The sequence below is a fragment of the Leptinotarsa decemlineata genome, unplaced genomic scaffold (assembly GCF_025532065.1).
Source record: "Leptinotarsa decemlineata unplaced genomic scaffold, Ldec_3_MD MMD2_P_RNA_scaffold_12, whole genome shotgun sequence".
NCBI lineage: Eukaryota > Metazoa > Arthropoda > Insecta > Coleoptera > Chrysomelidae > Leptinotarsa > Leptinotarsa decemlineata.
The window spans coordinates 1,624,102-1,652,013 of record NW_027412526.1 but is presented as its reverse complement, the minus strand read 5'-3'; the positions used below and the strand labels follow the sequence as shown (position 1 = coordinate 1,652,013).

General features: G+C 37.2%; 4 protein-coding genes across 6 annotated transcripts in view; 3 read left to right on the top strand and 1 right to left on the bottom strand.

Moving 5' to 3' along the window:
- The window catches only part of LOC111517702 (tonsoku-like protein), a 35,692-nt gene that overhangs the window by 253 nt on the left and 7,527 nt on the right, over positions 1-27,912 (bottom strand). Inside the window, exons 11-15 of one of the 2 annotated variants that reach the window (XM_074171420.1) lie at positions 25,220-25,513; positions 24,364-24,847; positions 24,121-24,311; positions 23,358-24,048; positions 22,179-22,568 (exon numbers count right to left, since the gene is read on the bottom strand). In XM_074171420.1, coding sequence (XP_074027521.1) covers positions 22,211-22,568; positions 23,358-24,048; positions 24,121-24,311; positions 24,364-24,847; positions 25,220-25,513 — 2,018 coding nt within the window. In that variant the 3' untranslated portion in view covers positions 22,179-22,210. Of the gene's footprint in view, positions 1-22,026; positions 22,569-23,357; positions 24,049-24,120; positions 24,312-24,363; positions 24,848-25,219; positions 25,514-27,912 lie in introns of those variants that run through there. The other variant, XM_074171413.1, reaches the window with a different exon arrangement.
- On the top strand, positions 610-5,695 carry LOC111517699 (uncharacterized). Its single transcript, XM_023173919.2, has 6 exons — positions 610-844; positions 1,032-1,246; positions 1,420-2,326; positions 4,701-4,900; positions 4,994-5,299; positions 5,425-5,695. Exons 1-6 carry the CDS (start codon positions 738-740, stop codon positions 5,595-5,597), a joined length of 1,908 nt encoding a protein of 635 aa, XP_023029687.2. The 5' UTR covers positions 610-737; the 3' UTR covers positions 5,598-5,695.
- LOC111517698 (uncharacterized) lies at positions 6,877-14,413 on the top strand. 2 transcript variants are annotated; one of them, XM_023173918.2, is made up of 11 exons: positions 6,877-7,027; positions 7,221-7,305; positions 7,364-7,669; positions 7,852-8,137; positions 8,813-9,016; positions 9,108-9,357; positions 9,451-9,752; positions 11,033-11,344; positions 11,655-11,845; positions 13,247-13,448; positions 14,070-14,413. In XM_023173918.2, the coding sequence occupies exons 2-11, from the start codon at positions 7,222-7,224 to the stop codon at positions 14,336-14,338; spliced, it is 2,406 nt and encodes an 801-aa protein (XP_023029686.2). In that variant the 5' UTR covers positions 6,877-7,027; position 7,221; the 3' UTR covers positions 14,339-14,413. The 2 variants fall into 2 exon arrangements, with proteins under 2 accessions (XP_023029686.2, XP_074027540.1); XM_074171439.1 differs by lacking the exon at positions 6,877-7,027 and adding an exon at positions 7,151-7,169.
- Positions 16,359-21,566, top strand: LOC111517704 (uncharacterized). Its single transcript, XM_023173925.2, has 6 exons — positions 16,359-16,940; positions 17,723-18,024; positions 18,884-19,195; positions 19,320-19,510; positions 20,505-20,988; positions 21,167-21,566. Exons 1-6 carry the CDS (start codon positions 16,915-16,917, stop codon positions 21,433-21,435), a joined length of 1,584 nt encoding a protein of 527 aa, XP_023029693.2. The 5' UTR covers positions 16,359-16,914; the 3' UTR covers positions 21,436-21,566.

Below are 27,912 nucleotides of genomic sequence, written 5' to 3'. Positions count from 1 at the left end.
GTAAACTCTTGTATAACGGAACCAGTGTTGCGTTTTTGTAAAACTGATTGGTGGAAATCTCACAATAAAGTGTTGCTTGAATAATCCATACTTGATAAGTGGAATTTGAAACCTATGGCGTGAAATGAAATTATTGAAAACACCTTTAGGATTATTAACTATTGAAGGTGCATTACTCACTGAATTCGAAATAACTGATTGCTACTCATTTGAAATCACAGAAAGGCACTTGAAGAAATTTAACAAAAATATGTAGGTTGAAAAAAGGAAAATGAGTCTGAAAATGAGGCAAATGAGAATGAAAATAATTTTACTTTCATTTTTGTGTTTGATTATGTTGTGATCAATAATATAATGTAACTTGAATTGAAGGGGTTATATTTTTAGGAGTGATTAATTTTTGGGAAAGCCAAAAACTTTCTTTCCCTATAATGTAACATTGTATGTGAGTCCTGGTAACTAATAAAAGTAGGTAATTGTTTTAATTATATGAGGACAGTATGAAATCTTGTCTTTTTTACTTTACCTGTTGTTTTTTACTTTCTAGGGATTGGTAACACTGGGCTCACGTATCAATTTGACCTTATCTAACCTTAAAAAAAGAATATTTGACAGATATCAGATGTCACTGGTATAAATTAGTTTTGCCCCGTTCTAGTTTATTTTGAAATGTGTATTATTTAAAGAAAACAAACATTTATTGCAAATGATAAATAACACGCATTGAAAGATTCGAAATGGCTGTCGTCAATCAGAAAGAATACCTAAAAAAATATTTAGGAATAGGAAAATCACATGGCATCAAAAAGAAAAAGAAGAAATCGGAAAAAACTTTGGGAAAACGGTATTAACTAAATTATATTTCACCACGAATAGTATTTATTTTATGATTGTTCATCTTTATCTTCTATATTAGAATAGGAAAATCTAGAAGTAGAAGTGTTTTGTAGGAATAAATGTATTGGGAGTATACTTGAGAAATTGATTCTGTAATTTAGCAAATAAAAAAAATGTTTCTGCCATCATTGCAGGCTGAAAATAATTGACGATGATCTAGATGTCTCGTTATCAGAAGAAATCAAAGGAGATTTAGCAGGAGACCAGGAGGATGCCCCTCAGATTGTATCAATTATCGACGATCGTCCCCCGTCTCTCAGGATCGATGAACGAACCAAAAGTAAAAATTGGAAACCGATTGGGGCAGCGGAGTCAGACGAGGAAGAGCAGAATGCTACTTTTTCACAAAGTAAGTGAGAAATTTCATCAATTCATTTGAACCTTGTATATTGTCTTCTATAATAATTGTAGGTATCTCTGTAAGAGTGTACAAATGCATGTTGTACGTTATCACATACATTGACTTACCATATATCTTTGTTGTATCCAAATTAGTGAATAAATATTGATATAATTTTCCAGGTAAACCTCATAACTTGGATATGGACATAGCAAGTCGAGACAGAAAAGATTCAGACCAGTCTTCAATAACCAAGAGGCATTTTTCAAGGCAAGACATTTCACCGCCTAGGCTCAAACATGAAATTGTCCCTAAAAAAGAACTATCTCCGGCTGACATCTCACCACGAAGGAGGACTGATCAAAATCACTCTCTTGAAAGGAGAAGAAATAGCGATTCTGGTGATCAATCACCAGGAAGACGAAGAAGTTGTGACTCTGCGGATCGTTCACCACCTAGAAGGAGAAATAATTCAGAGGATCACTCTCCAAAGCGACAAAAAAGGGATACTGATCAGTCTCCACCAAGAAGAAGAAGGAATGATGGTGGGGATCAATCTCCAAATCGACAAAAAAGGGATAATGATCAGTCTCCACCAAGAAGAAGAAGGAATGATGGTAGGGATGAGTCTCCAAAGCGACAAAAAAGGGATAGTGATCAGTCTCCACCAAGAAGAAAAAGGAACAATGGTGGGGATCAGTCTCCACAGCGACAAAAAAGGGATAGTGATCAGTCTCCACCAAGAAGAAGAAGGAATGATGGTAGGGATGAGTCTCCAAAGCGACAAAAAAGGGATAGTGATCAGTCTCCACCAAGAAGAAAAAGGAACAATGGTGGGGATCAGTCTCCACAGCGACAAAAAAGGGATAGTGATCAGTCTCCACCAAGAAGAAGAAGAAATCATGGTTCTGGAGATCAGTCTCCAAGAAAACAGAAAAATAGTAATCCTAATGATCAATCTGCTAGGAAGAAAATAAACCGAGATGAAGATTATCCTCCAAAGCATGAGAAGAGAAGGGTTTCTGGAGACCACTCGTCTAATTTAAGAAAGAATGGAGATGCTAGAGAGTCACGTAACGAATATATAAGGTGAGGAAGATGAACGGATGGTTCACTCTTTTTCTTTCAGATCATTTCTCAAAATCGTCAGCCATTTTTTCATATTATATTTTGACGTTTTCTTAACGAGTTCATGGGGGGGATTTTGCACTTAATGTGTACGCTTCAATAAAGTGGACTGTATTATGGTGAGCTGGTGAAATATTGAACTTGCATACTCTAGCATGAATGATGGCAAGGCTGTTGCAGCAGTGTTTTGTGATTTCTCGAAAGCTTTCGATTGCGTTGATCATAAGACACTGCTGCGGAAGCTCAGCCATTATGGGATAGGAATAAATTTGACCTGGTTTGGTTCATATTTGACAGGACGTCGACAGGTGGTGAAAACATCAAGTGGACAGCCTGATCTCAGCGACATCAAACATGGAGTACCTCAGGGGTCTGTTTTAGGACCAATGTGGTTTTCAATATACCTAAATGACCTAATAACCATTAACATTGCAGGACAATTTACTGTATTTGCCGACGATATCACTATTATATGGAGTAATAAAGAAATTAATCAGCCATTCACATATGATACAAATAGATATTCAAAAAATTCAAGCCTGGTGTAACGCGAACTCCTTGTGCTTCAACCCAAACAAAACTAGATACTTTCAAATGTACACTAGACGATTTAGATTTGGATAACCACTAAACAGCACACTAAATTCCTAGGCATTCACATAGACAATAAATTAAATTTTAAAGAACATGTATCCCACTTGAGTAAAAACGTATCTAGTGGGTGTTATGCTATTAGAGCGATATCAAGTGAACTAGGGTACACTACAGCTAGAATGGTTTACTTTGCACTGATAGAATCTCATATTCGCTATGGAATAGCGTAATTGTAATTTACAATCACAGAATATGATATTTGTGCTACAGAAGAGGTCTTTGAGGTCCCGTACAAAGTCTAAGCCAAGAGATCACTGCAAGCCTTTATTCATCAGCCACAAAATATTACCTGTCACCTGTTTATACATAATGGAAACAGTATGCCTTATTCATGAAAATAAAACTAGCATGTACACTCCCGGAACAAATTGTCGCAACACCAGACAGAACTATATGCTTTACTTACCTATTCCAAAATTCACCTTGACTCAGCATTCTCTGATTTATGTCACTAAAGTATATAATCACCTTCCTATCATTCTAAAAAATAGCACAGATATCAAGAAGTTCCGAAGTACAGTTAAAGGTCTTTTAAATCAGAAAAGCTTATTTTTCGATCCTTGAATTCTGCAATGATAACCTGTAAGTTCTACTTGATTTTTCAATGTTCACCTAAACTCATCTGTCTTCTTAATGTTTTATTTGTGAAATTGCAATGTTTGTATTTTTTATATAATATGTCATGTATTGTATTTTTTATATTTTATGACATGCATATAATTTTTTACAATGTTTCGTGGTGTATTTCATCAGTTCGGACTTCCATTGTCTACTATAATATAAATTGATTTGAAACCCCTGAAAGAATCTGCAAAAAAATTAATAAAGATTAACTGAAAAGTAACAATTTTATTAAACAAAAAACTGAAATTACAAAGAAATAACATACAAGCAACAACCAAGAAATAATAAAAAAATTAAATATTAATACAACCTGCAAATTAAAATATTAAAAAATATTATTAACAAAAAATGAAAAATCTTTTAATTTCAATTTTTCATATTAAGGTAATAATATTTTTGAATTTTCAGCTCATATCAATATTTAAATTTTTTTATTATGTCTTGGTTGTTGCTTGTATGTTATTTCTTTGTAATTTCTTTATAAATCTTTTAATTTTTATTTTTTGGTAATAAAATTTTTTATTTTTTTAATTTTTAAGCTTGTATTAATATTAATTTTTTTTATTATGTCTTGGTTGTTGCTTGTATGTTATTTCTTTGTAATTTCTTTATAAATCTTTTAATTTTTCATTTTTTGTTGATATTTTTTATTTTTTTTTTAATCTCTTTTTTTGCAGATTATTTCAGGGATTTCGAGTCAATTTATATTATATAAGACAATGGAAGTCCCAACTAATGAAATAAGATACTAATCTTCTGACAATAAAGCATATATTGATTGATTGATTGTGTTAGTTTCTTGAATGATGGCATGGGATAGCATTTCTGCAGAGTTACAAATTAACATAGAAAGTTCGATTGATGACCTATTTATTTTGTGGAAATTCCTATTGAATATGTTTTTATAAAAACAACAATAAAAATTATTTGGCGTTTGAAATGTTGAAACCTAAAACCGTATGTTAAAAACTAGATCAAATTCTCATGTTCTTGTTAAAGTTTAAAGGTGATTGAGTTCTTGATACTCAATTGACTTATTATAAATGTTTTATTGTAGGAAAGACTCAAGTCGGCAGAAAACATCGAGATGGAGTGAAAATTCACCAGATAGTTCGAACATAACTCTTGGAAAAGCTGAAAAAACATTGAGCGGTAAAAAGTCGGGCCTGCAGAATGCCAAAGATCTCGCTCAGGAACTGACGGCTTTAAAAGAGCGAGAAAATGAGCTGTTTTCAAAATTAACAGCAGCTGAATCAGGTACGAGATACTTTTGATTCTTATATAGGAATGTAGGCTTTACGGCTGGCTGTTGTACTACTTTACATTATCTTCTCTTTTTTAACCTCTCAGGAGAGAATGCAGTCACTGTCTTGAGGAATAAAAAGACCATCAGCCCGGAGGAAGAAGCGGAACTACAGAGAAAGAAAAAGGAGCTCGAAGACAAGTACTCGAAATGGGGAAAGGGTCTCAAACAAGTGGAGGATAGCAACGAAAAGTGGGTCGAACAACTAAACGTTATGAGTAAGCCTTTGGCGAGGTATGCTGACGACGAAGACCTCGAGAAGTACCTGAAAGATCAGGAACGAGATGGAGATCCCATGCTGATGTATATGCGGAAAAAGAAGAAGAAGAAAGCTGTAGAAGCTGGGATCTCGGGTAAGGGTTTTGTGCTAATTTATTAGAATCCGGCTCGAAAGACCAAAATTATGTTAATTCGTTTTTTTTTCCTTGTATATAATTATTGCGATTGTAGAAATAAATTGTGATGTTTGTGTTTTCAGAAAAACCTGTTTATTTGGGAGAGTTTCTGCCAAACAGATTTGGTATTCGACCCGGCTACCGGTGGGATGGTGTGGACCGATCTAATGGTTATGAAGTGAAACTACTGAGTTCCAGAAACGCCGAAAAGGCCCAACGAGATGAAGCATTCATGTGGAATACTGAAGACATGTAATATAATTAATTTTTCCACTTGTACAGAAATTTCTATTTATTTTCTGTTTTTATACATACTCAATAATGTACCGAAAATAAAGCAAACATTTTTTTTTATTTGGAATTATTTGTAGATGAGTATTTATTTCATTCCTTCCTAAGCGTTGATTATACACATCAAAAGGATAGCTCAGTTCCTATTTGCTCATATTGTGTTCGGTTATACTTCTTCTTCTCTTTTTTTATGGTCTTTGCTTCCCTTCGGCGCAGTAGACCAGTGTATTCGGTTATAAAAATCTGAAGACGAGCGAGCAGATGCAGATTTTATACTACGTGATCACAGAGTCGACAGAGCGAAATATATTTAACAACCGTTTGATTTTATCTGAATGACAAGTTGACATTTGTCGCATATAAATTGATAGATGCAGCAGTATCACTACGTGGTAGAAGATCATGAAAAATGAGAATTAAAACCTCCTGTTTTCAACGCTTTGTATCTCACAAACGAAAGCCTAAGCAATGCTCATAAATGCACGTTTTATTTTAAAAAATTCTGAATATTACTGGAGTTTATTTTCCTCCAGTTTTGCGATGATACTAGCGCCACCTTACGTCAGTAAGTTTCTGGAATATCATTTCCAGATATTAGAGGCGTTCTCGATTGGCGTTTGTTACTATCAGCGATTGATGCAAAATTGACAGCAATTTGTAGACACAGAACACGGAAATTCCGTAATCTATGTTTGTAGAATGACTGGTGGTTTAACATTCTCACGCGAGGAACTATTATATAGCGAAACACGTATCGTCCGTTTTTCGAATATTCTTACAGTGAAAATAAATCTCACAGTGAATTAAATTGGTTGGTTTTGTTATGGATTTTCGTCAAGTGTCCACTCTTTAGCCTCCACCGCACCCCGCAAAGGTCGAACAGAACGATTCACTCTTGACCTAACCTAACCTATATATAATTGAATAAAAGAGTATTATAATTGGTAGATGTAACAACGGATTGCGACTACTATTCTTTTTGGCAATATTCAACGTTTTCCTAGAGTTTGAGGTTCGAATTATTGAGTGTAGATGTCACCTACTTCGCGGTGTTCCACGATAAGTGAAGATTAAAGTCATGTCACTAAGTTAAAAACTAATGAGATTTTTGTCTTGCCAGGCACATAATCAATCAAAATATGGATGTTTGGGTTTTTCAAAACAACTTAAACTTCGAATAACACCTACTTTGTGAAACGCAAAATCTGGAAGTGTCCACAAGTAAATGTCATGTTCCGTGAAACAACTCTGCGTTCCGGGCAAGTCAAATGAAACGTTCCTGTGTTACGACAAGTCTTTTTTCTGCTTGCATTCTGAAGCTTGGCAGCATTTGTTAGCAGCCCTGTTTTAGCGAAAAATAAATGTTTCCCTAAACAATCTTCCCAAATTTGAAAGGTAACCTTCAGTATAATTCAATTTGTTGTACTATTTCAATCGAAAAATGGATTTCCGCAATAATGTTTCGCTCAGGTCATTGATGTCTTACGTCAAGGAGTGTACTTTTGATGATTGTTCATCGATTAGATGGATTCCATTAGTAAATTTGTTGCATAAAGTAAACATTGATGATACATTCCTTATTTTGCAGGATGTCTTCAACCATCATAACTTGCGTAGTATGTGGTTCCAGTGGCTCCTCCAAAAAGAATTTTGTACCGGTTTTCGGTGATGAAGTGAGAAATCTTTACTGTACCACTCGCTTGAGTCCCATTTGAATATGATTGTTTTTAGTGTTCGGAGTCGGAGCAGCAGAAGATTGCACTATTGGTTGAAAAGTTAACCAAGAAAGAAATTAAATGGGAACCCGAACAAGAACAAATGGTATGCACGAAGAAGTGTGTAACACTGATCAACGAATATGGAGAATTACTGAGCAGGCTAGATGAAATCAAAAGTGAAATTCTCGACCAGAATAATCCCGAAGATGATACCTTTGCTGATCAAGATGAGCCAGCTTCTGTTGGTGTTTCCGAGAGCAAGTTTACCCTCTCCAATAAACTCCTTTTTTTGCCCCCGACAGATGAAGAAAACGTACAAGTATGTATAACAATGTGATAGATCTATTTAGTAATATAGCGAAATACGGATTTTATAGTACCCATTCATAAATCAGGTGATAGGGAGAACGTTTATTGTGTTGAAAGTGTTCAAAACGAAAAAAATGACCGACATTCAAGTGCTCTTTATCCATTACACTCTTCAATAAATATTTTTTCCAGTTATCTACCGTTAAAACGTCTCGAAAAGACATTGAGATGAAACTAATAGAAATTGACGGTGACATCCTTGTTGGTGAAGTCGAACAGGAGGACGAATCAATGGATATGGAAGAAAGCACAAACGATATGGAAGAAATGATGAACGATATGGAAGATTCTGCTGATGAGGATGATACATTGGATGCGGGAGCTGTTGAAAATTCATCAGATTCGGACTATTCGCCTCCTAAAAAAATTTCTATAAGTGTTCCTGTTAAAAGTTCCCCGGGTACCGAAAACAGTATAGGTAGGTGAGGAGTAGATTTCGAAAGGTCATTTTATATGACTATAGTTTTGTTCAATCAATAGTGCCTTAATTTTGCCTTAATTGTTGATTTATAAAGATAATTTTCCTTTTTTAAAGTAGAATATCTAGGTACGTATAAATTATTTCAACTTGATATAGGTGCTGTTGCCAATATGTGAATTAGAAACAAATCCCTTTGCAAATTAAAACCCAACATTTGAAACATCAATTTGAATACTTTTCGAAGTCAATTTGAAAAACTGATGAATTAAACTCAACTTTATTTTGTTCAAACTTGCATTTGCTGTAATAACCCAAATTGAGGAACATTTCCCATTTAATGTCCATATATTTGAAAATAATTGTTTCTAATGGATTTGTTCTATCAGTTTGCATCTGAAAAAATATCTGTTCACAATCGAAACGTCTTTGTAAAGAGTTATTATTGATTTTATTCAGTTATTTTCATTTTTTCCTGTTTTCACTCCTATATAATGTTGAAGAAGTAGAAAGCCAAGATGTTTTTTTTTAGTTTTATTATACTTTTGCTTAGACAGACTATCTTAGTAATTGTTTTTTGCCCTCTCGAACATTTATGAAAATTTCTATCATCCTGATCAGTAAACAAATATCAATTTTTGCGTCTTGTGTGATTAGACAATTTTTGAATACTAGAATTCGTGAAGATAAAAACAGAACCAAAAACAGAGCCGAAAACAAGCAGCAGCGGCAACACAAAGGTCCACATGATACCAATGATTCCCATGGACAAAAAACCCCTCATTCTCAGGAGAAAACAAGTATCCGAAGAAGTAGAGACTACTGTCGAGGAAGACAACAAAGCCGATATATCTCCAATGCCCATCGTTTCGAAAGAAGGTAACACGACAAATATATTCACCTTATCTCGTTTTATTTCCGGTCCGGCTCGAAGGACCAATAATTAATCTCTCGCTTGTTTCGTCCGAAGGTAATCTGTTCACGTGTCTGCTGTGTCAAGGAGACGAAGTAGCTGTTGGGGAAGCGAAAGCTATCACAGAACACGTCAAGCGAAATCACGGATTCCGCCTGTACATCTGCGACGTGTGTGGCCAAGATTTCTTGAAGCGCAACCTGTTGTCTGCACATTTGGACGAACACGTAGCTGCCGAAGAGGGGGACTTTCAATGCGAGATCTGCAACCGCATCTTCAGTAATTTGAGGTTGTTCCGTGTCCACAGGTGGGTGGAGTTTATCTCGTTTTGGAAATTTCGATTGATTGTTTTCCAGATAGAAGCTTGCTCAAAGTTGTTATCAATTTTTTTCAATTGCAGGCGTATGCACTACCCCCAGAACAAGGCGTGGGAGTGTGAAACTTGCGGCAAGAAGTACAGCAGCAAAAACCTCCTCGACGAACACATAAACACCCACCTCGGCGTGCGACCATACGTGTGTGGCATCTGCGGCAAAGACTTCGCCAGCAAGTACACGTACAAGGCGCATGAGAAGACTCACGAGTCTCGCCCGAGGCCGTTCAAGTGCGAGCAGTGCAACAAGTCGTTCCTCAGCCAACAGAACCTGACGCAGCACCAGAGGACCCATCTCGGCATGAAGGAGTTCTCATGTCATCTCTGCAGTAAGTTCTATTACAATACGGTCGGTAGATATTCATGCATATGTCATACATTTGCACATCCGAAATATATTTACTTATTCACTTTATTTTACACACTTTAGATTAGCTTCACCCGTACGTATGTATGTTTGTTTGTAACTCTCAAGCTTGGGATCTGTATTTGACAGAATTATCGCTTGATCTATTCGCGGGCAGATGGCGCTGTATACAACCTCCTTGATATAACATTATTGCTTGATCTATTCGCGGGCAGATGGCGCTGTACATAACATTCTTTATATAATTCGAACTCGCACAAGAAATACATATATGTATTCTTTCATTTCCGGAATCGGAAAATATCAATGGCCATTTTTCTAAACAATATACGGCTGATTGATCCTAAAGTTTAGATAAAATAAATATAATTTAAAAAGATTAAAAAACCACGCTTTTATAGCATACGAAACTAAAAAATGAAAAAACTATATTGGTTCAGTTAATTTTTATGTAAATTTTTATAGACCCACTCATTTTATCTTATCTTTATCTTTTGTATATTTAAAAAAGCACTCTTTCACATTTTTTCCCAAAATGCTTCGTCAATTAGAACTTGATTTGTTGGACAATAAAGTATATTACTCTCTCTCTCTTTCTCAAGTTGGGCGATAATGAAAGAAGCACAGAAATACGAATTATTAAATACAATTGCTTTGAAGTCTTTACATATTTATATTATTTCTTAATACTGACAGTGATAAAAAAGTAATGAAGTACTAAGAACAATGAAGTTTCAACAAGTTAAGAAGAAGAAACAGAAGAAGACATATACCCCCTTGACCACTTAAAGCACACAGGAAACTAAATCCAATGAAGTAAAATATTCAAAAATCGAGAGGGGCAATATTAAAAGAAACAGATATAATCATCATTAAAATATTCTGCTGGTGTATAGTACAGCGACAAAAAAAGTAATTAAGTACTAAGGTCAATGGAGTTTGAATAAGTTAAGAAGAAGAAGAAGACATATCAATGGAGTTTGAAGAAGTTAAGAAGAAGAAGAGGAAGACATATACTCTCTTGAACACTTAAAGCACATAGGAAACTAAATCCAATGAAATAAAATTGATGAAAATCAAATGGGGCGATGATGAAAAAAGCACAGATATAATTTATTGTAGCCGGTCAAAAATGTCCCTACAGAGCAAAACTGCATTAACGTTAGTTACAAATACATTATGCTCATTGAAAAATTCTTCTGGTGTATAGTCGCAGACATATAACCATAAATTCATTCACAGAAAAGCAGTTCGGGTCCGCCCACAACCTCGAAGTCCACTCGATCGTCCATACCGGCTATAAGCCGTTCATATGCACCATCTGCTCCAAGGCGTTCGCACGCAAAGCGGAGATCAGAGACCACGAAAGAACCCACACTGGCGAGAGACCGTACCAATGCGAGCATTGTGGCGCCACCTTCAGCCAGAGGTCTAACTTGCAGTCGCACAAGCGCGCCACGCACTACGACGACAAGCGCTATCAGTGCAACCTGTGCGGCAAGGGCTTCAAGAGGAGGCGGTTGCTCGATTATCACATCAAGGCCGCTCATACAGGTGAGTTGTTTTTTTTTTTTTTTTCAATACTATTGTCGAAAAAGATAGTGAAATGGTAGAAACCCGAGAAATATGGTAATAGTTATAAGAACAACAATTACGGATAGTTCATGTCAGCGAGTGAACAATCTTCCAGAAGAACGACATCAGGCGTACCTCGAGGATCTGTTTTGGACCCACTAAGATTTGCTATGTATACGATAGCACTTCGGCGTCATAACGAGATACGTGTCGCGGTGAAAATCTCACATTAAAGTGTGTTTTTTTATCCCATATTATTGCTAGATTGTGAACGTTTTGCTTTCTCTAGGAGAACGACCTTTCAAATGCGAAGTTTGCGATGCGACCTTCGTCTACCCAGAACACTTCAAGAAACATCGTCGGATACACACAGGGGAGAAACCTTTCTTGTGCGAAGTGTGCGGCAAGGCTTTTAATAGCAGAGACAACAGGAACGCCCACCGCTTCGTCCACTCTGACAAGAAACCATACGAATGTCTGGTAAGTATACGGCTCGACAATATGATTTTGTAGATTGGTAATACTCTTTTGATGTTCCAATTAAAGCTTGCCATTTGCATTACATTTTGTTCGAAACTGTGTGAATATTTAATTATTGTTATGGGGAGATTTCGTTTATCGATTATCAAGTTTCATAGTCATTTAAATCGCATATTGATAAACGTTTTTTCAGTTATTGTTGATCGTTATCAAATCGAACGTTTTAACGTTCAAATAATGTCTGGACGTTTATATCACAGTGTGACGTTTTAATCAGAGTCTTAGTTTAGATATGAACATTGGATTAACGTTTTCGTCAAACAATCAACCTTTAAATCGTGTCTGACTGTCGATGAATAGTTTCTGGTTTAAATTGCGTAACGAATTCACGTTTATGCAACGTTTTTAGAATAATCTTTCTCTCGTTTGACGTTGAGCCCTATAAAAAAGTGGTGATATGATGTTTAAATAATGGTTTCACGTTATTGCAACGTTTTCTTGAATAATCGTTATTTCCCGTTTAACGTTAATCCCTATTAAAGTTGGGTGAACGTTCATATAACGTTTAAATGACCCTTTCACGTTTAATCATTGTTATCTCGTTTAACATACAGCCCTATTAAAATTGGGTGAACGTTGATATAACGTTTAAATAACGATTTCACCGTTATGCAACGTTTTTATTAGTAATCGTCATCTCTCGTTCAACATACAGCCCTAATAAAATGGGGTGGACGATGATATAACGTTTTAATAATGATTTCAAGTTTATGCAACATTTTTTTTTTAATACTCGTTCTTTCGTTTCAAGTACAGCCCTATTAAAATTGGGCGAACGTTGATATAACGTTCAAATAACGGTTTCACGGTTACGCAACGTTTTTTTTTAAATATCGTCTTCTCTAGTTTAACATACAGCTCTAATAAAATTAGGTAAACGTTGATATAACTTTTAAATAATGATTTCACGTTTATGCAACGTTTTTTTAAAATAATCGTTCTCTCGTTCAAAGTACAGCCCTATTAAAATCGGGTGAACGTTGATATAACGTTTAAATAACGGTTTCACGGTTACGCAACGTTTTTTTTTTAATTATCGTCTTCTCTAGTTTAACATACAGCTCTAATAAAATTAGGTAAACGTTGATATAACTTTTAAATAATGATTTCACGTTTATGCAACGTTTTTTTAAAATAATCGTTCTCTCGTTCAAAGTATAGCCCTATTAAAATCGGGTGAACGTTGATATAACGTTTAAATAACGATGTCACGGTTATGCAACGTTTTTTTGAATAATCGTTATCTCTCGTTTAACGTTCAGCTCCTTTAAAAATGGGGCTTCATAATAATGTCACGTTTATGTAATGTGTTTTTTCTTAATAATCGTTATTTCGTTTCAGGTTTGTGGCGCAGGGTTCATGCGCAAACCTCTCCTGTATCAGCACATGCAGTCCCAGGGTCACCTCAACGATACGATCGTCGTTAATCAGCCCAGATTAACGACCGACGACGATCAGGTGGTCACAGTCAATTCGCAAGGAGAAATGGAGATCATCGGTGGCGACACAACGGAATCCCAGCTATACGTTCAAGACGAAGACAGTAAGGAATATGTGATTCATATAAAATATCACAAGAAATATATGCAGGCCGAGCCCTGCGTGGTTCAAAATTTTAAACAAGGGGGAGAAGAAGTGATTAGAGTTCAATATTCGGACGATAACGATTGTCAGATGCGAAGCGAAGGTCAAGGTGGTAGTGGAGGGGTTGTAGTCGAAAATTTGACTGATAATGATTGTCAAACGCGAAACAAACACGAAAGTGAAGGGGTTAAAACTGAATATATCGACATCAATCAATTTCAAATTGAAAACGCTAATGGCAACGGTAAGGAATCTTCAAAATTAAAAATTTTCACACGAAAAAAAATGTAGGTTGAGTTATATTTTGGGTTTTATTGCAGTCCAAGTAGTCTGAATGGAAAAATGGAATAGTTATTGAAAAATCATTGTGGGTGTTCAATTTACAATTTTGTAACTCGAAAAGCCGAAAAAACTATTTATACAATTGATAACACACCTGAAATTAATATAAATAGCCCAGCTGCGTCAATATATTCGCCGATTGTATAAAAATTGTTTTCAATACAGAGCGATTGAAGATTGGAAAGAAACGATTAGATTAGTCCTCACTTTTGTTTAAATACAATTCCTTCTGTTACAGGTGAGCACATCATCATTGACGGGCAGCAAATAAGCTTCGCCGAAGTGGCCAGCGACGATGATCAAGGCGAAGTTGTCGAAGAGGTCGAGCAGGTGGCGGAGGGCCAAGAAACATTCGATTACAGCGAGATATTCACCAGCGACATTCTGGACGGAAGCGAGACGCAGATCATTGAAACGTCGGAAGGGCCGATTCAGCTCGTTAAAGTTCGGATCCCGAACGAAAACGGCGAAGAGGAGGAGGCTTGGGTCAAGATATTATCCGAGTGATAGATTTTAGTTTATATATCGTGCATTTTAATTCAAGTTAATGTTGTATATTCATAAATAAATAGATGTAAGGCAGTGGTTTGTGTTTTGCTCGCGGATATTTTTCTTGGCGCCCAACGTGGGGCGAAATGAGAAAGCCAGAAATAAAGGTGGGGATTTCAGGACAGGGAATGGTTTGAATGGATATCAAGAGATGAAACGAGAAAGAAAAAAGTGTTTTTTTGTCGCTGTCGCCCCCCTACAAACGACAACTCGCAAAAGTTGAAACCTGTGCGAGTCAAGCACTAACGAGGTGATAAATTGGTTAGGGCTTTCGCGGCCGAGATTCACAATCTTCATTAGGATTTGAAGATAGTAGCACTGACTAACGAGGTCTTACCTTTTAACGTTTGATTCCTAACACGGGTTGGACGAAAGGAAGTGAAAACCGATCGTCCGGCCTCGCGGCTGAGCCACCGGTTCACACAGGTGGCGATAACATAGTCTAATACACCAGTTTAGAATTTTCCTACTGGAAGGTAATACGAAATTAATAGATTTCTTTAATGTTGGTCTCAAGGCTTTTCCTAGCTCATAACCAAACTTCTGTTATGCACAGAAAAAACTGTATTTGTTCTGGCCCAGAACAATAACATTGATATAAATGATGAATAGTCGTACAGGGTGGATCATAGAAACCATACTGTGTGCCAGTGAAAGAACTTTTCGTTAACATTCAAAAACACAAATGTTCTTTGGGGGAGGGGGGGCAAACTTTGACCGTCCGTGAACCTCTACAACGAGAGTATCATTCTCTAAATTTTCAAGAAGGTAATCTGTTCACGTGTTCTCTAATTTCAAAACTGTTTTTACGCAAGCCGGATTTTTTTAAAAATCTACCATATTTTTCAGATATAGGTAGTCACAATGTTAATCATTATTACCTATGGGTAGGTCAAGGTATTCTTTTTTGAGACAATATAAAAAACACGGTTAGAGACTTGATCTAATGATGTCCGTTATGTTATCACTCTTCCGAAGAGAAAAAAAAAACGAAACTAGGAAAAAATTTGAATTTTTCGAGTATAGTCGAAGTAAACGATATTGTGCACACTTAAAGTTGGCGGCACTCTCATAGGCAATAAAAACCAATACATAGAAATGAACCGGCTGCGAATTAGTCCACGTGGACTGTAGAATTGGCGGTTCCTAATGGATAATTTTTACTAACCGAGTTTTATGATTGACTGAAGAGTCATAAAATTGAATTTGAAGTCATGTTACGGTGACGAATAGAAATCGGCGAAGGCGGGAATGGTTCTCGTTGTCGTGCCATCAATGTTCAGTTCAGGAACTGATTACCAAAGAATACTGACAGAAAAGGATTAAAAGGAAATTTTAGTTGAAAAAGACTTTATGGAAATTGGACACTTCCACATTAGTGGTGTAAATGAATTAATTATTGATTTAAATAACGACAGTGATAGTGAGACAGAGAATATGGAAGAGGAATTATCAGAAGCTTTTGAAGAAAGTTAGTGAAGTATTTTTGAAGAGATTGATTGTATATATATATATATATATATATATATATATATATATATATATATATATATATATATATATATATATGTGTGAATAAGTAGTATTGAGAAGTATTTTCAATTATCCCCCTGTTATTTTTATCCCTACTTTTCCACTCACCTATATAAACGAATATTTATTATATATATTTTCATTATAAATATTTTTATTACATATATTATAGTTATTGTGATTTTTATATAATCAGAAATGTTTATTGAATAACGAAATTAGTTAGCTTCCTAACTATATTATTAAAGAGGAGCTGTTGGAAAGCACAATATCGTTTATTTGAACCATACCAATTTTGTTCTAATACCGTCATTATTCATATATTGTTCAGAAAGAATAAAAAATTAATTTTCAACGCCCTGTACCTAACAAACGAAAGCCAAAGCCATGCTTAAGCATGCACTTTTTATCTCAAAAAATACTGAGAAAAAGTTGAGACATTTTTTTGTAGAACTGTAGTCAAGAAAAAAACAACATGATCTTCTGGGGCACTGTTGGGTCCAATAAAGATGTGATTCTAAGAATCGGCAATATTATTGAGGCACTGGAAGAATTACAGCAGAAAAATTGTGAGTCTAATCACTTATGAAACTAAGTGAGAAGGTACAAAAAAAGTAAAGCAGTTGATTTGTTCATTTCAAACTTGTCTCTGTTTCTCTTCAAACAATATTAAGTACAAAGATAGTTACGTTCAGTCTATCACTAATACATTTTTCCAACAAATTTCTAATGTTTTTCTTCCAATGAAATTCAAGTCCTAGTTATAAAAGAGGAATTCAAAACTCATTTACCTTTCCTCTGGGCACGTCCCTCAAGCAAACAGGTACCTACTCAAAGTTATTAGATTAGAAATTTCTGTTACCTGTAATCAGGTCATGAAAATTACCTGTTATTGAGTATATATGTCACTCAATCTGCTTACTCAGTAGTATTTTCAAGGCAGTAGTGTGTGTAGTGGTAGCCTGTGATATCTTGGAATATTTACAATTTACTAATCCGTGATGGGGAGACCGGCTAAATCAGTAAAGTAAGTTAACTCACTTTCTTTTTAAATAATTAGGAAACCTATGAAGTTAATATTTTGGATTCAGTGTTGCCAACCACGTGGTTTTGTTGATAATAGATCACAGAACTGAGTTGATGAACATGGAATTTCAATTTAGAAATGTTTGTGGCGCGCGAAATTTGAAAACCCAGCTAATTTTTTGAACAGCCCACTTGCTTTCAACGACTTGACAATTCTTTGCAGAAACATAAATACATCGCTGTATACTCATCGAACTTTGACTATCATGTTTGATATGAGTAGGGGTAGAAGGTATGTTCTGGTCCACTTCAAGGTGCGCGTCGTTGGTAAGTATGTCAGAGAGATGTTAATGAGTGAGAAAGAGACATGAGCAATGTTATTGAAAGATGTAAGAGAGAAATTGAATGAGTTTCATAGTAATTATGATTGTATGTAAAGGTATTGGATATTATTAATGGTATGACGATGAATTAAACATAAGATTATAGAAAGAAACATGCCGGAATGTAACTGGCATTGAGTGGAGTATATAACCTTGAAGTGTGCTCGAATATACCTTGTACATCTACTGATAAGGTATTACTACCACCGAGGTACAATTCCAGGACTTCACGTATACGAATCCATAACATTTATTTTCGACGATCACCACTATTTAGAATGTTCCTTGGCCTCGTCATTCTGATGACGCTCAACACAATCTATATCATCGACGATCGACTGGTTTTCACATTTTTTCATGTACGTAATGCAATAAGTTCATTGTTATCAATTTTTTTCAGACACTTGCATCATCCCCAGACCAAGGCGTGGGAGTGTGGAACATGCGGTAAGAAGTGCGGTAGCAAGAACCTTCTCGACGAACACGTAAATACTCACCTCGGCGTGCGACCGTACGTGTGCGGCATCTGCGGCAAAAACTTCGCCAGCAAGTACACGTACAAGGCGCATGAGAAGACTCACGAGTCTCGCCCGAGGCCGTTCAAGTGCGAGCAGTGCGACAAGGCGTTCCTCAACCAACAGAACCTGAAGCAGCACCAGAGGACCCATCTCGGTTTGAAGGAGTTCTCCTGTCCTCTCTGCGGTAAGTTCTATTTACAGTACGGTCGGTAGATATTCATGCATGTGTATTGATTTTGCACATCCGAAATGCCCTAATTTTCATTAGCATTAGTCTCATTTTCGCTTGTGATCTTTAAATTTCGCAAGCCCCTTTATAGTCTACGAAATCATTCCGAACATCTACTTAAAAGACTAATGTCCGAGTCCCACATAAAAATAATGATCAAACTAACACAAATTCTACCACGCCGCCCATGTCATACAAATAAACTGCCGCGGTCGGTAACTATTTAGTTTTAATGCCATTTAATTGACTTTCTATGTACTGTACCTCGAGGCTAATCTCATTGGATTAACCTATAAAATTGAGGGACCCTTCTTTGCATAATACGCAGGTATAAATAGTATGTTGCATTATGTGGGTTTGAAGCCGAAAACTCGTAATAATGATTGTATTTGATTTTTAATTCGAAAGTTCTACTGGGTTTGTACATAGAAATGTTTGATGTTTATTAATTCGGTTAATAATTACGGTATCCACTAAGTGACTAGTAATGATTGTGAAGATGTTCCATTAGTATTTTCCCCAGAAGTGCATAGTTTACTATTTCGGCCCGAATTTTCGCGAAGAAAATTTAATAATTGATGGATTTGTTGGCATTCTGATACTACAATATTCATGAATAACTAAACTCTGTTTAGAAACTTCAGTTATGGCTATATCGACTTTCAAAAAGTGTATTTCTAACAAGCACAAAATCTAAACTCTCATACCATTTCCACCCTTGGCTGTGGGTGGCAAAAGGTCAAGAAAAGATCGCTACAGAATTTTCGAAGACAGTCTCAGACATATAACCATTAATAACGTTATTCATTTACAGGAAAGCAGTTCGGTTCCGCCCACAACCTCGAAGTCCACTCGATCGTCCATTCCGGCAATAAGCCGTTCGCATGCAGCATCTGCTCAAAGGAGTTCGCCCGCAAGGCGGAGGTTAGGGACCACGAAAGAACCCACACGGGTGAGAAGCCGTACCAATGCGAACTTTGCGGCGTCACCTTCGGCCAGAGGTCTAACTTGCAGTCACACAAGCGCGCCACGCACTACGACGACAAGCGCTATCAGTGCGACCTGTGCGGCAAGGGCTTCAAGAGGAGGCGGTTGCTCGATTATCACATCAAGGCCGTTCATACAGGTGAGTCTTTTTTTTTTTTTAAATAGTATTGTCGAACAATTACGGATAGTTCATATCAGCTGTTGAACAATGTTCCGGAAGAACGACAATTATTGCTGGATTGTAAACGTTTTTCTTTCTCTAGGTGAACGACCTTTCAAATGCGAAGTTTGCGATGCGACCTTTGTCTATCCAGAACACTTCAAGAAACATCGTCGTATACACACCGGGGAGAAACCCTTCTCGTGCGAAGTGTGCGGCAAGGCTTTCAGTAGCAGAGACAATAGAAACGCCCACCGCTTCATCCACTCTGACAAGAAACCATACGAATGCATGGTAAGTATTCGGCTCGACAATATTAATATGTAGATTGTTGCGAATGTTCAACATTCGCTTCGTAGTTTGTCATTCAAATCACATCTTGAATCAACGTTTTTTTCTTCTTCAGTTTCTGTTAATCGCTATCAAATTCAACGTTTCAACGTTCAAATCATGCCTGGACGTTTATATCACAGTGTGACGTTTTAATCAGTCTTAGGTTAGGTATCAATTTTGACTTAGCGGTTTCATTTCATTATTTTCTTCACAATTCGTTTTGTTGTTGAATCAAATGAACATTGGATCGATGCATTTTCACTCAGATATCTGTTCATATCAAGCTACAACGTTTAAATTAAAATTAGAAAACAGTTTTTCCTTGAGGTAGCATTTCGAATCGTAAGCACATATATGTTTTTGTTCGCATCAAACTTGCAGTTGCATCATATTTTTATGTTTAATAACGTGTATTATCGTTTTCATAGTTAGATAGTCAAGTTTCAATAACGTTTTAACGTTGCCATTAAAATCGCATCTGTGAATTAGTATACATCGTTTAAATATCGTTTCAACGTGAATTTCTACATGGTTTCACTATTCAGCAGTTAAATTTCAAGTTCAAATTGAGCGTTAACATTTCAAATAAAGTTTTGAACATGGGTAAACGTTGCTATACAGTTTAAATAACGATTTCAATTTTATGTAATGTTTTTTAAATAATCGTTATCCCTCGCTCAACGTTAAGTCCTATTGAAATTGTGTGAACATTGATATAACGTTTGACTAACGATTTCACGTTTATGCGATGTTTTTTTTTTTAATAATCGTTCTCTCATTTAACGTTAAGCTCTATTAAAATCGGGTAAGCGTTGATAAATCGTTTAAATAACGATTTCGCGTAATTACGTTTTTTTAATGATCGTTATATCTCGTTTAACGTTCATCTCTATTCTTTCAATAGTAGTTTTACGTTTGTACAACGATTTTTTTAATAAACATTATCTTGTTTCAGGTTTGCGGCGCAGGGTTCATGCGCAAACCGCCCCTGTACCAGCACATGCAGTCCCAGGGTCACCACAACGATACGATCGTCGTTAATCAGCCCAGATTAACGACTGACGATAATCAAGTGGTCACCGTCAATTCGCAAGGCGAAATGGAGATCGCTGGCGAAACGACGGAGTCCCAGCTATACGTTAAAGACGAAGATAGTAAGGAATATGTGATTCAGATAAAATATCACAAGAAATATATGCAGGTCGAGCCCTGCATGGCTCAAAACATTAAACAAGAGGGCGAAGAAGTGATTACAGTTCAATATTCGGACGATGATAATTGTCAGATGCAAAGCGAAGGTCAAGGTGGTAGTGGAGGGGTTGTAGTCGAAAATTTGACTGATAGCGATTGTCAAATGGGAAACGAACCCGAAAGTGAAGAGGTTAAAAATGAATATATCGACATTAATCAATTACATTTTGAAAACAATAATGAGAAAGGTAAGAAATCTTGAAAATTATCACTTGAAAGAAAAATTTGTAGAGTTAGATTTCGGGGTTTTATGATCGAGGTTCTAACTCGTCTGAAAACAGAAAATTTTGAAAAGAAAATTAGTTTGTCTTGCTTTAAATAACTACTTCAATACAGATTGTTTAAATGCAATTCATTCTGTTACAGGGGAGCACATAATCATTGACGGGCAGCAAATGAGTTTCGTCGAGATGGTCAGCGACGAGGATCAAGGTGAAGTTGTCGCAGAGGTCGAGCCAGTGGCGGAGGGCCTAGAAACATTCGATTACAGCGAGATATTCACCAGCGACGTTCTGAACGGAATCGGGACGCAGATCATTGAGACGTCAGAAGGGCCGATTGAGCTCATAAAAGTTCGAATCCTGAGCGAAAACGGCGAAGAGACGGAGGCTTGGGTCAAGACATTACCCAAGTGATAAATATCAGTTTATATATCGTGCATGTTAATTTAAGTTAATGTATATTTTACAAATAAATAGATGGAAAGCAGTGGCTTGTGTTTTGTTCGCGACAATTTTTCTTGGCGCCCAACGTGGGGCGAAATGAAAGGTCTTTATTTCAGAAATAAGGGTGAGGGATAAGTCAAGATTTGGCTGTATTTCACAACGGCGAGGTGTTGATGAAAGTAAATAGAGATAAAAATCAATATTTCCTAACGCACAGTCAGGTGTGGGATTTTTCAATAGCTCAACCTCCGTTTTCAATTCCATTGCCAGTGAATATCGTTGAATAGCGATGCATTTTCATAACTTTATTTGAAAATATGGGTGCTATCATTTCTATTTTTTTAATAACTGTTATGTTATCATAAATGTTAATCATGTGTCGATATCACATCCTACATGAATTTAGTCTATCAATTTGTTGTTTTAAGGAATGTTTGATCGTCGTTGATTCAAGATATTGGAAACGTTTCGTCAAAGCGAGTGTTTGACAAAGGCGCCCAACGTGGGGCCTCTGTCAGATCATATGAGTACTAAAGTCGGGTGAAAACAATTTTGCGGGAATAAAAAAATATTAAAAAATTTATTGAGAACGTGTTGCACTGATAATGAAAAATACTTGAATTATCACCGTGGAATGACCCACACCGTCCAAAACATTTCTGGAAGATATTCCCGCACCTTATGAAATATATCATTTATTATTTTTCACATACCGATATATTTTCCACTTGGTGCCTTGAGAATGTCACAGAAAATTTCGAAGTGCTTCCCCGCCCTTTCTGGAACTCTTGAAAATAACCACGTCACCAGTTTCCACCGACAGATCCGAATTCATTTTCTTAAACGCTTCTGTGAGCACATCGATCTGAGAGGAGTGAACAGACATATTGGCAGACAACTTCAGAACTTTCTCGGTATCATCTCCATTTCTTTGCAGCAAGTCGCAGCCCTCACAACCATCGAAATATTGAAAGATATTTTCGCAGCCTATGAGATTAATCTCCCGTAAAGCGGAAAACTCCAGTAAGCGTCTCAGAGAAATGCCCGTTAGGTTCTGGTTGTAGGACAAATTGAGTTTCTTTAGAGATTTGCCCGAGTATAACCTGCAAAATAATTTAGTAAAACCTCTATTATGATTATCCTCAACTTTGAAATGACAGTATTTGAATCTTCATGGTCGCACATTTCACTATTTATATATTTAAATTGCTAGTGACTTTGAAAATCTACGTTTCTCAAAAATACTAACCATATATTTTGGTATAATTCGAAATGAAGCCAATTACAGCAAAACAAGTGTGGATTTGCAATATTGCTGATTCGTATGTTACCTTCTACTCAGTAGTAATCAACGTAGGCAGCCTTTAGGCTATGCATGATCCGGCTCGAAGGACCAACATTTGTTGGGAATTTGATCAAGATCTGGTTGTTCTCCCTATCGTCGGTTCATAGAGGGACAATTACGAAAAAATCAACAGATATACATGAACACTGTCAACATTAATTATTAACAAATGTTGTAAGGGTCGTAACCAGTTAGATTATACGGACTTTCAACATTAGGAACGATATATTGGGGGAGAGTGAGTGAGAGAGAGGGTTCGATGTACTCGAAAAAGTCTGTTTTTTTTGACGTTGTTCGGCCGAAAATCGAGGAGGTTTTGATAGAGGTTCAACTCATTCTTAACGAGCAGGACTCTTTATGCCGAGGATGTATCAAATTATGTGACAGCTGATTGAGAATTGAACTTATCACGATATTATTATGAATAGTATTGAACCAAATGGACAAATTTAGATATCAATATTCTGCTATATCCTGACCAACTAAAACACCGATACTGCCGCTTAGAATATCAACTATTCCTGCAGTTCTGCTCTCATTTTCTTACCTGAGCAACCCGTACAGTTCGTTCTCCTGCAAATTACACCTGGAAACGTTTAGCGCTTCCAAAGCAATACTTTCAGATCCCTTCATATGGTCTATCACACTCGCCAGCACGCTTTCGTTGCTCCTCTCATTCCTAGAAACGTTCAAATCGCTCATCACCGCCGGATTTGTCCAGGAAACGACTTTAGCTACTCCAGCGGCATCCAGTCGATTATCGCTAACGTCCAGGCTGCGAAGGCCTCTCAACTCGAGAGGTGACGAATCGATTTTAGTCAACCCGACGTTGCTCACATTCAACCTGCTGAGCTTGAGTTTATTAGTGAGTTCGGACAAGTACCGAAAGCTCTTGTCGCGCAGATAATTGTCGCTGAGGTCTAAATCAGAGAGTTTTTCCAACACGCGCGCGGAGGCAGTCGAAACGACTTTCACCATTTCTCCCAAGTGGCTGGAGGAGAGTCCGGAGCATCTCAGGTTCAAGGTGGTGAGATTGACGAGGGTGGGAAGACTCGAGCAAAGTTTAGTGAAGCAGCTCAAGTCGAGGAAGTTGGCGGACAGGTTCAACTCCAGGAGACTAGATTGGTGGTTGAGGGCTATGCAGAGAGGGGCGAGTGTAGCCCCTGTCAAGGCTTTGTTTTCCAGGCTGAGCCTGATGGACATCTCCTCGATGGCTTCGACCACTGTGGCGTTGGTTGCTGAAATTAATATAATGCGGGAAAAACAATAATTATGCGCTCAAATATCCCAAGCCTTGAGCCAATCCTCACCTGTTTTAGCATGAGTACAAGCTTCTTTATACCTATCTATCAACGAAGGCAAACTCATCTCAATGATCCTACCAACAACCGGCTCCGCCTTCGTGGCTCCGAAAGGAAAGAGCAAGGTCAAGGGATCGTCGTCAGACAAAAGAGCCCCAGTCGTAGTCTCCAGCTCCAAACTCGGCTTCGAACATTCTTTGCTGAAACATTCACATTCTAAAATCCGCTAGAAATATATCGAGACGAATTTACCGCGCGTATTTCTGAGCAGCTTCCTCAGCCAGCCAGCCTATCGTCTTCGTCTGGATCTGAGACATCCAGACGGGAACCCTGAAAACCTTGGTCTCTATCTTAACGTCGACGTACAACATCACGTCCCCTGCAGGGGGCGCTGCGCTGATATGCGCGGCTTCGAAGCTACGTGCCGTTTGAGAACCTTGGCTCGAACTTTGACTCGTCGTTGAGTCTGGTTCGACGAAGTTCCCGGTGCTGTGCCGTGCTCCAGAGTTGTCTTCGAAACTCGGGGTCCTTCTTAGGTACTGCGTGATTCGCGAGGAGGAAGTCGAACTACCACTGTTGAATCTCCTGAGGGTTTTCTTGGTGGTGCTTTGCTTTGAGCCGCTGAGCGACAATCTTTCGTTTCTGGAGGGTTGGAGAACTTCTTCTACGGAGTTGTCGTCGTTCGCGTCCACGAAACCGTCCAGAGATACGAATTCATTGCTGGTTCTTTTCAGGGCTGAAATAAAAAAAACTTCTGTCTCTATACCTTTCTCCATTTTCATCATTTCAGTTTATATTTTAAGAAGGTGCTAGCATTGGAGGCCTCGACAGTAGAGAAGTAGATCTGCAAGCTTATACAGAGAAGCAGAGACTCGGAAGACAGTGTGTGTCACCTCTGTTTGATAAATGATGAAACAGCAGAGCACATACTTTGTACCTGCCCCGCTGCGAACCGAATCAGGTTTTTAGAATTCGGCAGAGCCGTACTCTCACCATTTGACCTGAAACACCACTCACCTAACTCGACCTAACTTAACCTAACCTATCAATTTGGAAATCAAAAGAAAAAACAGTTAGTTTTTTTGATAATACCACTCTTTCAACTTACGTGAAGTTCTGGGAGACTTGCTATTCCTGTGCTCCTGAGACCAGTAACTGGAGCTTATGGAAGAGTCAGTTAGAGTCGTTCTACGCTTCTTCGCCAACCTGCTGGCTTGGATGTCGTCTTCAAGCCAATCGTCCAGTGTGTGATCTTGTCGTACCAAAGCTGATTTTTTACCGGAAGTGTTCCCGAACTTCTGTTTGGGCTGCCTGACATTTTTCGGCATTCTGCTGAACGAACTCACATCGAAGCGTGGGTTGCTTACATCGTTTTCGAAAAGCCTACTGAAATGTGGCTCATCTACCGAAAAAGTTTTAGTTTGACTGATTTTGCTGCTCAATTGCGGGTGCTTAATGTTATATATATATAACGAAAGAAAGACAATAAGTATATAGTATAACAATTTTCAATTGAAGGTAACTCATATACAAATTGAACTGAGAGCTAACAGCAACAATGTTAAATGTTAGTACTAAATTCTTACCGGGGTCATTTTTATTGTCTACGCATCGCCATTGTAAACAATTGAAAGGTAAGATGATTCCATAAAATTTGACCCCCGTAACAAGATAGCTTCTGCATATCGATATGATGTACGAGCGAATAGGTGAACCAGTTCGTTAAATACTTTGAAACATCGGTAAACTAATCAATACCACAGGTCTATTATATTTTCGTCCTTAAAATGACATAACTAGTCATTTCGGTATCAAGCGTCCTTATCTGCATAGGCGTAGTGTGTTCTGTTTCTTGTGAAGGTGACTTTGTTTTGTATTTATTAAATATATTTTATCATATTTATTTATTAACTTTAAAATATAAGATAGAGTTGGCCGATACTTGTTTTTCAAAATATATTATCATAGCTTTTCATCACATTCACACTTTATTGTGAGATAATTAGTTGACCTAGTCATTGAACTCAGGTATAAATGTTCGTTAAACTCAGGTATAACGGTCATTAATTAGTTCCTAGAATATTATTAGTTTCTAGGTAGAGGGAAAAAGCTACTGTGCAGAGAAACACGTGTTGCGGATTTGCTAATCTGTTCTAGTGGAAATCTAACAATAAAGTGTTTTTCAAAATATATTAACTTTAAAATAGTTTTTGAGGTAAGTAAACAACTGACAAATAGCTGAATAATATGACTGAATTTTATTATTTTTATAGTATTAAGATGGATGCCGTAGCAGGTCCAAGAAATGTACAAAGAAAGCGGAAGTTTATGTCGTTAGAAGAAAAACAGATTGTCTGTAGAGTGAACGAAAATTTAAAAAATACACCCCGTACAGTGGAAGCTGTAGCTGTGTTCATTTTTAACGGGAATATCCGTGTCGACAATTGAACGTAACGTAAACGTAAAAGACGAAGATATAGTCTCATGGCGACGGAGATATCTTCGCTCTATTAGAGAAATGCGTTCTGCTCACAAAAAAGATTCATTATCTGGACGAAACGTGAGTGAATGTTGGTCACACAGTATCTAAGATCTGGCAAGATACTACTGTAACTAGTTACCGTCACGCATTTGTGGACGGTTTATCAACAGGGTTACGCGGACCAACGGGTAAAGAGCAACGACTAATTGTCGCCCATGTAGGTAGCGAGAGTGGCTTTTTAGATGATAGTGCACAAATTTTTTTATAAAAAAAAAACCGGGGATTATCACGAAGACATGGACGCCCAACGCTTTGAAGGAGGGTTTGAATCCCTTCTTTCACGAGTCGAGCCAAATTCGGTAATGGTAATGGATAAAGCTTCTCATCACAGCCGATTAGGAGAACAGCTACCAACTATGACCACCAGAAAAGCAGACATGCAGAGTTGGTTAGGACAAAAAGGAATTCCATTTTCCGAGGACATGGTTAAGGCCGAGCTTATGAGCGTCATTAAACAGCATCGTGACAGATATCGCCAGCATGTGGTGGATACAATAGCTCGTGCTGAAGGCATCATCATTTTGAGACTTCCTTCTTACCATTGCGAGTTAAACACGATAAAATTAATCTGGGCTCAAATTAAGGGTTACGTAGCTCGTGAAAACGTGACATATAAAATTTCTGATGCCTAACGTTTATCAAAACTCGCAATGGAACGGATACGGGAAGAAGATTGGGCTAATGCTGTAGCCCATGTGATTAAGGAAGAAGAGAAAATGTGGAGATCGGACGGGATGGTAGACACTGTTTTCGACCAAATAATAATAGATTTAAGTGTGACTGGGGATTCCTCTTCGGAGGAGTCAATGGATTCTGAAACTTCATAAGCATAACATAGGTAATTATTTCTTTGCTTTGTAGTTCTCTTTCTATATAAAAGGAACATAATAATTATTTAGTGAATTTTTTGTTTTTTTGAACTACTGTATTAGGCATAATAAGAAAATGTAATCAGTTTTACCATTGACACCAGGCAGCGCCACCTACTATAACAATTTTTACGTAATTACCCATGTGTTTAAATAAATAAAAATGTTATTTTGGTACGCCTCTGCAGAGTTGGTAAGAGGATTATCCGTCGGTCACTTCAAGTGCGACGTTGCTAACTAGTCACCTTCAATTTCCAGACGGAAATTTATGTATTTACATTGGATGATAAACATTTCTAGCCGGTTTTTTTGATTCGGAGGAATTTTTTTTTGCTCTAACGTGTCCGAATGAACATTTCTAACGTTCTGCTGGCGCAGGTTTTAGAAAAA

What these genes read in the sequence shown, in the direction of transcription:
- LOC111517699 (XM_023173919.2), top strand. Translation starts at nt 738, where the DNA reads ATGGCTGTCGTCAATCAGAAAGAATACCTAAAAAAATATTTAGGAATA. An exon ending in GAATGCTACTTTTTCACAAA is followed by an intron (nt 1,247 to 1,419) that starts GTAAGTGAGAAA and finishes ATAATTTTCCAG; the next exon opens with GTAAACCTCATAACTTGGAT. An exon ending in TCACGTAACGAATATATAAG is followed by an intron (nt 2,327 to 4,700) that starts GTGAGGAAGATG and finishes GTTTTATTGTAG; the next exon opens with GAAAGACTCAAGTCGGCAGA.
- LOC111517704 (XM_023173925.2), top strand. Translation starts at nt 16,915, where the DNA reads ATGGGGAGACCGGCTAAATCAGTAAA. An exon ending in GTTCTCCTGTCCTCTCTGCG is followed by an intron (nt 18,025 to 18,883) that starts GTAAGTTCTATT and finishes ATTCATTTACAG; the next exon opens with GAAAGCAGTTCGGTTCCGCC. An exon ending in AGAAACCATACGAATGCATG is followed by an intron (nt 19,511 to 20,504) that starts GTAAGTATTCGG and finishes ATCTTGTTTCAG; the next exon opens with GTTTGCGGCGCAGGGTTCAT.
- LOC111517698 (XM_023173918.2), top strand. Translation starts at nt 7,222, where the DNA reads ATGTCTTCAACCATCATAACTTGCGTAGTATGTGGTTCCAGTGGCTCC. An exon ending in AGGTTGTTCCGTGTCCACAG is followed by an intron (nt 9,358 to 9,450) that starts GTGGGTGGAGTT and finishes TTTCAATTGCAG; the next exon opens with GCGTATGCACTACCCCCAGA. An exon ending in AGAAACCATACGAATGTCTG is followed by an intron (nt 11,846 to 13,246) that starts GTAAGTATACGG and finishes ATTTCGTTTCAG; the next exon opens with GTTTGTGGCGCAGGGTTCAT.